At 39.1% G+C, this 11,461-nt stretch overlaps 1 protein-coding gene and 1 long non-coding RNA gene across 2 annotated transcripts in view; both read left to right on the top strand.

Annotated features, from left to right (window-relative positions):
• Positions 1 to 11,461, top strand: part of gramd1a (GRAM domain containing 1A) — a 42,047-nt gene that overhangs the window by 15,429 nt on the left and 15,157 nt on the right. Inside the window, exons 2-5 of the mRNA XM_020587125.1 lie at positions 9,766 to 9,961; positions 10,659 to 10,679; positions 10,913 to 10,997; positions 11,165 to 11,304. Of these exons, the coding sequence (XP_020442781.1) occupies positions 9,766 to 9,961; positions 10,659 to 10,679; positions 10,913 to 10,997; positions 11,165 to 11,304 (442 nt within the window). The remainder of the gene's footprint in view (positions 1 to 9,765; positions 9,962 to 10,658; positions 10,680 to 10,912; positions 10,998 to 11,164; positions 11,305 to 11,461) is intronic.
• Positions 5,164 to 6,264, top strand: LOC109952191 (uncharacterized). Its single transcript, XR_002273720.1, has 3 exons — positions 5,164 to 5,359; positions 5,458 to 5,632; positions 5,867 to 6,264. It is a non-coding gene; the product is annotated as an uncharacterized LOC109952191 (long non-coding RNA).

Below are 11,461 nucleotides of genomic sequence, written 5' to 3'. Positions count from 1 at the left end.
AGCACATGTTTACAGACATCACAAGGAGTGTGTGGTGGTGCCTAGATCACGTTTGTGCCCTGCAGTAAACCTTGCATGCCATATTGACTTGTGTAGTGCTGAATGTGATACACTGACTCAGTTTTATTCCCATCTTAAAATGCACATTAAAGAGGGAAGATCAGTGGCATGTCCCTTTAGGCAGTGTGATAAATCATTTGCAGTAATATCTACATTTACCTCTCACTTATCAAGAAAACATAAAAATTCAACAGAGTTAAACCTATTGAAAGTGATATAACAGATAAACATATTGAAGTTGGAGATGAAAATTTGGAGGTTAGTCCAGAAAATATTGATGAGACGACTACAGAAAATATTGATGAGAGGTTATTTTTGAAGAATCTTGCTCTGTTTTATCTGAAATTACAGGCAAAGTTACTGCTTCCATCTTCAGTCATTCAGACAATCATTGAAGATATGCAATCAGTTTATGATATCAACCAGTCTCACTTACTTTTCAAACTAAATGAGAAGTTGGTAACACTTGGGATTCCAGAGGCTTCCATTAATGATGTTATGGACAGTATGAAAGCTGACAACCTGTTACAAGCATGTAATAACCACACACTAAAAACAGATCAACGCAGGAAAACAGTGTTCCAGAAAAGTTTTAGTTATGTTGAACCTATGCCAATATGTCTAGGACTTAATGAAGCTGGAAAGGGGTGTTTTTCACAGTATGTCCCTGTAAAACAGACGATTGAGGCCCTTTTTCATTCTGAGTCTGTGTGGAAACAGTACAAGGAAGTGCACAGTCATATCCAGTCGAAGGATATTTTTGAAGATGTGTGGGATAGTGAAAACAACACAAAAAACCTGGCCGAGGTAGCAAGGTCCTCTTTAGGTTTGATACTTTATCAAGATTCATTTGAAGTTGTAAACCCACTGGGGTCTGGAAAGAAAAAACACAAAATACTGGCTATGTGTCTAACACTTGCAGACTTATTGCCACAGCCGGTCAAGTATTGACCAGATGCAACTTGTTCTTCTGTGTAGAGAACAAGATTTCAAGTATTTTGGTCAGGAATTGGTCATGGGATGCTTGATAAAAGACCTTCAAGACCTTGAGACCAATGGCATAGTGTTACCTGATGGACAGGTATCCAAAGGAATCTTGAGAGCTATTTCTGGAGACAACCTTGGCTCACACAGCATTGGAGGTTTTCTTGAAAACTTCAGTGGCAGTAACTTCTGTCGATACTGCGAAGTTAGCAGAGATGCGTTTCAGTCAGATCCTCTGTCCAGAGACAACACAAATGGTGCTACAACTGAGAGAAATTGTGGCATTGATTTGTGCACCAGCCATTTCTGCTGACCAGATAGGGTATTTAAGAGTTCTTATTGATGAATACTTGTATTCCAGAAAACAAGCCTTTCCCCATCATAAGCTTAAACCTAAGCATCACTACATGAGTCATTATCCAGAGCTAATCATTCAGTTTGGACCTCTTATTCGTTTGTGTACTTTGCGATTCAAAAGTAAGCACACATATTTCAAACGGTGCACAAGAAAACTACATAACTTCAAAAATGTGTGCTCATGCCTTGCTGAGAGACATCAGCTTCTTCAAGCATATCTTAGTGCTGGCAATCTCTTCCCACCAGCAATTGTAGTAGAAAAGGCAACTGAATTTTTTCCAAGTGACTGCAATGATGGCATCAGGGAATCAGTTGCAAATTTTGATTTTGGACCTGATAATACTTTAATTGCCTATGAAGCAACTGTAAAAGGAACCAAATAAAAAAAAAAAACATATTTGTTGTTATCAGTAAGGAAGAGAATGAGCTTGAAGTTGGTAAGATTATTATGATACTCAATCATAAAAATTCTGCAGTCTACTTCATTACTGAAAAGTGTAAGGCTTTGTGTCTACATGACATGGGTGTTTACTGCATCACACCAATCAAGAGCAGTTACTACTGTGTAAAACAGGAGAACCTACTTGATTATTACCCTCTACCTCAGTATACAATTTGTCACATGTCATTACTTGTTCTTCATTATTCTTTTCCATCTTTGTAGTGCAATGAGCATTGTGAGTGAAGACCTGAGGGGCATCATCCTCAGAACTTTGCTAACAATTTCCAGAGACACTCAACAGACATTGATAGATAAGCTATTAAACTCTGGATTGGAATTTACTCAAGACCTGAAATATGTAACTCAAGATGATATCGCCAACCTACTGCCAGCCATTCAGCTACGGAAACTCCTGGAAGCATTTAAAAACGGTAATGTTGAAAGAAAACGTACATCTGTTTTGCATTATGAAGTGAATTCTTAATAGCTTTGACAGGCCTTTTTTTAAAAACTTCTAATACAGTACAGGACACTATATTTCAAACCTAGGTAGTTGTATAAGAATATTTGATTATTTCTAACTATTTCTATACCCATTGATTTTGTACTACAATACCATGTGTTGTCTTCCCTCTGCTTTATCTATTTCAGAGACAGAAGCGGTCACTTTGGACCTACAAATACGTCCTTCTCCTATACCAGTCAGCACACCTTCAGTCCTTTCATGCTCCAGTCCATTAAGTGTATCTTCAATCTCAAATCCAGAATCTAGCAGCTGAGATGAGTGCGGTCCATCCTCCCGCATCAAAAAAACTTGGCCAGAGACATTCCGGGTTCCATGGACCATCATGCCTGCGGACATTCGTTCAGCTGTGGCTGATGGCAAGAGACCCTCACCACCCTCACGGTGACAAATGGTTAGAATTTTGGCAGACAAGATGAAGAAGCATGAGCTAAACCCAACACGCTCACAATGTATCACTGTCTGCCAGAATATCATCCGCCTGTATCCTCAGAGTTTTGCTGATCTTCGTGACAATGGTCAGTTGCTAGGAAATGGATATGCCTCACTCTTAATTCAATTTAAAAACAGAATTGAAAATATGAACCGTACCAGCAGCTTTCGCCAACACCGTTCATCTGGTGATGGACTAAAGAGAGGGCCTGCTGATACATATGGCTGCACCAGATTCCAGCCTGACCTTCCACCAGAGGAGACAGATGAAACAATAGAGCAGAAACATCAGCGGGTGGAGGAGATATACCACCGAGATGGAATCAATGGGGCTGAAAGAGCAGAAGTTAAGCATCTCATGGAAACAACCTATTGCCTGCAGCGTCAGCAAATAAATGGATTACCAGCACCAGCCATTGCAGATTTAAGAGAGCGGTGGCCATACCTTTTCACTCAGAAAGGGCTTTATGCGCATTTCAAGCTTCTAACTGATGTCAAAGTTTTGCGTGCACTTGAGCTTGTTGAGTTCTTCACCAACAAACCTACCAATTCAGCTGTCAAGGCAGTCCTTTCACTGCGTTCTGACCTTGAGCTGTCCATGTGTGTCATCCAGCTTCTGATGGCCCATTTCTCTGAGACCCTGGAAGGGCTGATTCTTTTTGCAAATGTAAGTTCCTTTATTATTTTCTACTATGCAATGATTGTCCTGATAATCAAAATAGACTCTGTGCTCTTTCCCAATCTAAAAAGCAAATACACAAATGGCATTTTTAGTGTATTGTGTTTTTATCACATCCTCATCATTGTATCTGTCTTAGGCATGTTCCACTGCAGCTGATGTAGAAAGGACACTTGGACTACCTGCAACTCCTCGACTGATACTCCTTGGTATGTGCAGAATTATGTATTATCTTTTACTGATAAGCTAAGTGTGTTTTTTCTGTATTTCAACAAACATTTTAAGCAAACGTTTTAATACCTCATGTCAACACTAAAAGATTTTCATTCATCTTTTGAATTCAAATTAATATATTTTTAATATTCTCTCATCATTGTCCATCCATTGAAAGTCCATCAAATCTTTCATGCTTCAAAATGTACATATCATTGTACACATAATCAAATTAATTTAATTTAGGAATTTATTCACATTTAAACAGAGATACACGCATACTTGGAGCAAACAAGCTCAAACATGCCTGCTGAACTGAACATGCCAGGACCCCTGAGATTTGTTCTTGCCTATCATGCAAGCAAAACAGAATCATGAGAGAATATTGAAAATATCTTTGTGTTCTGAAATTGAATGAAAGTTTTGGTTGGGTGAGGTGTAGGTGATGACTGAAAAAATGGCATTAATTAATTTATATAAATGGGACCAACAATTTCATAATACACATTATATACACATGTTGAATAAAGTTTCTGTCCAGACCAGTCCTTGATCAGCATTTAATTGATTTTGTTATTTTAGAAGAATATGAAGGTAAAGCTGAGTCTTTAATATGCAATCAAATAAAACATATGCTGAACATGCCAGGACCCCTGAGATTTGTTCTTGCCTATCATGCAAGCAAAACAGAATCATGAGAGAATATTGAAAATATCTTTGTGTTCTGAAATTGAATGAAAGTTTTGGTTGGGTGAGGTGTAGGTGATGACTGAAAAAATGGCATTAATTAATTTATATAAATGGGACCAACAATTTCATAATACACATTATATACACATGTTGAATAAAGTTTCTGTCCAGACCAATTCTTGATTAACATTTAAATGATTTTATTTTAGAAGAATATGAAGGTAAAGCTGAGTCTTTAATATGCAATCAAATAAAACATATTTGAGAGCAAATCTTTGCTACTTGCAATCAAAAAATATATATTTTTCAAACAAAAAACAGCTTTGAGAATTTTTTTACAAGTCAAAAACTTATACTTTGCTTGTGAGTTAAAAGATTTGCAAGTTAAAAAGATTTGAAAGTTACAAAATTCTGCAACTTCAAAAGCCTATTACCATTACCAGTTTATCTCCTGTCCAGTCTTGACAATAGGGTTAGGATTCCTCCGGAGCCAAGCTTAACCAACCAATAGAAACCCTTGTATCATTGATCATCTTAGAGCCCACCCATTATGCCCACTTTGTCACAAACTCTGTCAGACTCTGGTCCAATTCACCACTTCCTGTTTTATTTTGACATTTCACATTAGTTTCCTGCCACTATTACATTTCATCCCACTTTACACTTGGCTCTCTCACTCAGTCAGTTTACACACCTGCCTTCCTTCTGCTCATTATCACTCACACCTGTCAGTAATCTGCTCATCTACCTGAACCTGTTTCCTGGCCTGTACCTCAGTAAGTTTTATTAAAAATACAGAACTCTACTCCTGCCTGCCTGTGTGTCTGCGATTGGGGCCTCCAGCACTTCATTTTGCAAAACTTTTCAAGCTGTAAAACTTAACTTGCAAATCTTTTTAACTCACAAGCAAAATATTACTCTCATATGTCTATTTGATTGCATATTAAAGACTCACCTTCATACAGGGTTCTGTGAATGGGTACAATGATTTCAGTTTCCTTTGCATTAATTTGCAATCTGGTTATAGAAAATGTATAAGTTATGTGGTTGTTGACATGGGTTTTATTTCTGTTTTAGGTGAAAAACCAGGAAGATGCATTCACCAATGGATGGTCAGTCTTGAAGGCCAAGTCATTTGTGAGGGCATCCGGCCAGCTTTTCTATCTGGACTTGCTGCTGTGTTTTGTACTTACTACAATTTCAATTTGGAGTACCAAGCTGAAGCTGTATGCACGATGGAATTCATTCAGAGGTACCTAACATTCAATTCAGTTAATGGTTTTGTATGAATACGGTTTCAAAGCTTTATAGAAAATGCATGCTCCAATATACCCGCTACTGTGTCTGAACTATGTTGGTTAATTTACAGGTATAAAATGTGTAGCTACTAAAAATATGCTAAAATGCAACATCTGAACCGAACATTAAAGGGCAGTGTTATTTTTTTCCCATGCACAAATTCTTATTCTTAATTTTTTTTTCTCAGGCGCGTTATTGGGATTGATCCAAAGCTGGATGAGTCCTTTCGAAGAAGACGGGGAAGGTCACCCACAAAAAGGCATCGGTCAACCACCGTGTCGCAACTCTTCTAAAAAGCCTGATGGATTTTGAGTGGGACTTCATTTAAGTATACCCATCAGATCAATGGCTGTACTGACAACTGTGAGGCACAGGTTTCTTTCATTTCTTATTCTAGTTTAGGGCCAACAAACCAACTTTTGGTTCTATTCAGCTACATTTTCAGCCACAGCAGGCAGTGTGTTTTTGTTGCTTTCACTGTGCACTTTAACTTTTCATTTTTTTTAAATAGCTGATTTATTTTTATTTTTGACAAATGTTTAGGCTTTTGTTCAAGATTTAATAAAGATACATGTTTTGAAATTACACTTGTGTTGCATTTTATATACACCATTTTCTTTTTAGTAGCAAAAGTACTAAATCAGTTTTTAATTTTAGCAAGTCATTACTAAACAATGTACAACCTATATTTGTACTGTAGGTTACAGAAAAACCCTGCAAATATACCTCTTGTGATGAAGTGAAAAACACCAGGTTACTGTTAAATTAACAGTAAAAATATACCTCTTGTGATGAAGTGAAAATAAACACCAAGTTACTGTTAAATTATAGCGGAAACTGTGCTGCCAGTTGATTACTGTTTTTTTACATGGAAAATTCGTAACAGTGCAGTTAGCAGGTTGGACGTTCCGTTTTGACTCATTATGGTCCTTATCGGTGATCCCCGTTCAGGACCACATCAGCAAGGCCTCCCTCAACAGACGGAGCCTCCTACTCCCCCTCCCTCCAAAGCTGCACCGGGGATTACAGACGAACGCAGCCCGTTACCGGGTACTGCAATCAGCTCAGGCAGCAGCGGTCTAAACCTGGCGAGGTGCAGGGGCGTCAGCCACGATGGGAAATTAACATCAGACCGCGGGACGATGGTCGATGAGCTCATTTCTGCACCGAGGCTAAGCGAAGGAACCGAGGCAGACGAGCGGACATGACATCCATGTAGCGTCTGGCTTGCTTTAGCTGCACATTTAACACAACAGGGACACCAGTGCCATATTGATACAACGTGCGCGTGTTTTTGTGTGCACCTGTCGGATCGTAAACGCCTCATCACATGTTCGAGTAAGTGGCATAAACTGTCTCAGGTGGTGTGATTAATAGCATCCTTTCTGCAGTGATCTGTCTGTGCGCTTCGTATACTGCTCATGCACGGTTGGTGCGATCAGATGAGTCACAGGCCGAAGGTCCCACTGATAATTGATAGGCGGTACAGACATCACTTATGTAAAAGCACAGGTGTACAGCTACATACTGATATTAGCGCTATTTGTTATATTCATCATGTCGGTGCTCATTCGGTCACGGTGACTGGAGTCCCCCACCCGTCCATCCCGTTTCACTGGCCAAAGCAGCCTCCATCATTGCACACTGTCCTTTTTAATGAAACGAGCTGTGTAATTTCTCCCAATGACCCTGTCTGACTTTGTCTAGCTTTTGGGACGTTGTCCAGTTATAATGTTGTAATTGAAATTAGACTTGATCGTTTCAGTTTAGCCGGTGTGCTAGCTGCCAGTTAGCTGGTGATCCGTGCATGTTCGCTTCGCTGCAGTGTGTGACAGGATGGGGGGTAGCATTAAGGGTAACGACACCGGAGAGGTCATCAGAAGTTTGTTTGTAAAATTCTGGTCAGCCTTTCACATCCGGCACGCTGTCACGATTTAGCTTTATTTATTAATTCAGAAACAACGTCTCGTTCTGACTGACCTTCATCAGGTCGATCCCCTTACAATAGAATCAGTTCCCTTAAATTATCCAATCAAAACACTAGAAATTAAGGCGACAATTAGCTTCACCTTATCACTTTCCTCACAGAAACAAACTATTGTAATACTCTCCGTTCCTACACAAGCAGCCAGACGTTCTTGCGGTATCAATGTCCTTTTATTTGTAATCGCTAGACATCAGAACCATTACACAATTTTAAAACCAAGTGCATTTGTAGGTACGAATAACAATAGGCTACTTGTTTCAAGACAGTTCTGCTAAATACTGTGTAAACAGTATACTCTTTAAATAAATAAATAAACTACCACGTAATATACATCTTACAAAGACGTTCAGATATTTAACCGCTACATGTTAGTCATCCTGATAAGAGATAATGCATTAAGTTCATATTTGATAAGGATAATCATTTATGAAAATTGTGTGGACTATATATAAATGTGTCACGTGAATGGCTTTCATACTGACAAATACTTAGACACACAGAGCCACTGTGACTGAAGTGCACTGCTGACACATTTAGCCACCTGTCTGTAAACACACACTGACACACATTCACATCGCTCTGTGCACTGGTCATATTAACAAAATGCTCACCAAGACTGTTACTGCACCTGCTGCCTTTTTGTATATTAAAGGCATCTTAATGCTGCACAGATGATCATTGCTGCGTATGATAATGTAATAATTGTTTTGTTATAGAATGAACCCAGTGTGGGTTGCCTTGGCAATTTCTAGTTTATTGTTTCATGAGAAAAGGAATATTGTTTAAAAGCTTCAGGGAACTTCATCATTAATGGCCTAAATTAGGGGGAAATGTTACAAAAAGTCATTGCTATAATCAATGAAAACACAATAACTTATGGTTGATAGAGATGAGTGGTAAACATTGGAATACTTTAAGGAAAGAGGAGAGAGCATTTGGGCCTAAAGGGAGTAAACGAAGTGATGAACTCCTAATTTAGTTTTATGAATGAAATAATTCACTGTAGTCCAAAGGGAGCCAGTGCATTGTACAGATAAGCATTCATGAAGTTGGAGCTTGTCTTAAGGTGGAATTTAAAGCTGGAACTTCGCCAGCTACAGTATGTCTGACTCGTGGTGTCTGCTGAGGATACTAACTGGAATGGATAGTGATGATAAGTGGCTGTGTGTATGTTTGAAAGACAAACAGGTGAATGTAGTGGTGGCTTTACTTAAAGAGACATGAGGTGCAACAGTGGAAACTCTGTTGTGGTGTAAATATAATAATACCTTTTATATGCAACTGTTCTGGCAGCAGTACGATGACCTTGATGAGGACAGTAGCAGCTGAACTATTTTGGAGACATTTAATTGTCTGTGTGTAGTAAGTATATAGATGAAAGCCAAAAGTCAAAGTTCTTATAGTATATGACAAGTGTTGCTGAAGTTTTGACCTGTATGTAGGTAAAGTTGTGCCAGGAATCTGCACTCTGGTACATTAAGTCAGTCAATAAACCCAAAATGTTTGGTTTGTTGGATATTTGGTAATTTTTACTTGACATGTCTTAAAAGATTATTCAGTTGTCACCCTTGTTATTGATTAATTGGACTAATTGTTTGAGCCCTTGACTGCACTGTTACCGTAAAGTCAAGACAACCATACAGCTTATATGTGCAGTATGTCTAATGCATTAAATGCATGTCTCTGGCTTAAGTTCACCAGAATAAAATCTCATTGAAAACTTGTGATTACTGCACAAACTCTTAAAGCTCTGACTTGATAGTCTTTATTCCAAAGGGAACTGTTGGTACTGTGTTTTGTACTTGAACTTCTTGATTGTACCCTCTTAAGATACATGACAAAACAGCTTTATATAGCCACCCTGTCTGGCTGCTGGCCTAGTCGGAATTAGCTCAGCTGATAACATCAAGCAGACACAGCCTTTCTTTTGCCTTCCATTAGACAGTTTGATATGGTATGCCATCACCAAATAGGAAATGCCTGTAGACGGTGTTTGTAGCATGGCATTAAAGTTACAACAGAGCAGAAGTGATGAACCATGAAAGGTTTTGCTCTTCTTCCCTGAGATGAATCTCTCTCTGTGTCTCTTCTGTCTGCAGTACGGCCAGTAACTCTCCACGCAGCACCCCCGGCAGCTCTCCTTCCTTGCGGCACAAGGTCCTTGGGGGTGGAAGGACCAGTGAGAATGAGGGAGCAGGAGGTAGTTCAGATAGCCCCTTGCCCTCCATACCCCCCGCCCCCTCCCTCACATCCGCCTACCCACTTGCTTGTCGTCCCCTCAGCCGCAGTGCCAAGGTAACTTAGAATATCCGCTCATTAGGATTATATATGCTTGATGGTTGCTAAGCTTAAAGCTGCTGCTGCTGTTAATAGATCTGTAGACAGATGACTCAGTCAAACATATCTTATTCTATCAAGACTCACTGTTTTCATGATAACATTGTAGAGTTTGGAGAGTTAAGATTTAATAACAAGATAACAAATGGTTGTGAGTGAATGCACCCTTTAAGCAGAGTGTTCAATCAGTCTACACTTTCATCTGCATTTTCAGTTACAGTTTTGAAAGAGATTAATCATAAATAAACAGCTGAAATACTAAACATGTCTGTGAATGATGGAAAATAGCATTCCACTTCTTCATTTCATTAATACCAGATGGCTTGAGTTTATTACATACACCAAGCGAAAAATTTGAGGCAGTCTAATACAGCAGTCCTAAAATAAATCCTGCCTTCATGAAGGTGAGAATGCTCGGTTTTTGTTGATACTGTATCACAGATGTGTTGATTCATATGTATGTTCATTTTAGAAGGTGTAGTTTGTGCTGCTGTTGTATTGTATTACATTCAAATATCCAAGTGGGCTACTTTACTGGAGGGTTGTAAGCTAATAGATGTTTATGGCTGTAGTTAATCAGTAGTGTAACCTTTTTATTCCTACAGATAGATTTCACTGCTGTTCACTACTAAGTATGATCTTCCCTTCTTTACAGAAAATGCAGAGCTGGTACAATGTGAGTATACATTAACGACCCCTCATTAAGCATTTTCACTCCAGGGCACTTGACTTTGCTGATAGTTGTCTGTTTTAGTTTCAGGCAGGTGATACTCCTTGTCAATAAAATGCTGATCTTCAGAATGTGTTTTATCCCTCAGAGTAACACCATGTTTTTGTTAAGCCAAGTGCTTGGCTAGCATTGAATTAGAACACCATGTTCTCCTTTCTCTTTCCTGTCTTCCCCCTTAGGTTCTCAGTCCTACATACAAACAGCGGAATGAGGACTTTCGTAAACTATTTAAGAAACTTCCTGACACAGAGCGACTTATAGTAGGTGAGTGAGACATTAGTGTCAGAGATATGATGATAAGCTCTTTGTGTGCTGAGCTCATGTGGGCTCACCACACACACTCAAGGTGATTATATACTCATAAAATCAAACTCTTGCATTGATGAAATGATTTCTGATAAAACCAAGTGTGTCTCTGTTTCTTTCCTCAGACTACTCTTGCGCTCTGCAGAAGGACATACTCCTCCAGGGCCGCCTTTATCTGTCAGAGAACTGGCTCTGTTTCTACAGTAACATCTTCCGCTGGGAAACCACTGTAAATCATGCTCACACTGTGTACACATTCCCACACGCACAAACACATGTCTTTTGTAACCTGGTTAATGTCACACCTGCGATCTGATAAAAAGGCTTTTTGATCTGCTTGTTTGCTGATCGAACTAGATCTGCTCAGACCTTTGGCGAGATAACAGAAGTGCACACAGAAATACAGAGTGAACCACACACAC

Source organism: Monopterus albus, unplaced genomic scaffold (genome assembly GCF_001952655.1).
Source record: "Monopterus albus unplaced genomic scaffold, M_albus_1.0 scaffold440.1, whole genome shotgun sequence".
Taxonomy (NCBI): Eukaryota; Metazoa; Chordata; class Actinopteri; order Synbranchiformes; family Synbranchidae; genus Monopterus; species Monopterus albus.
This window is presented reverse-complemented; position numbering and strand designations above follow the sequence as displayed.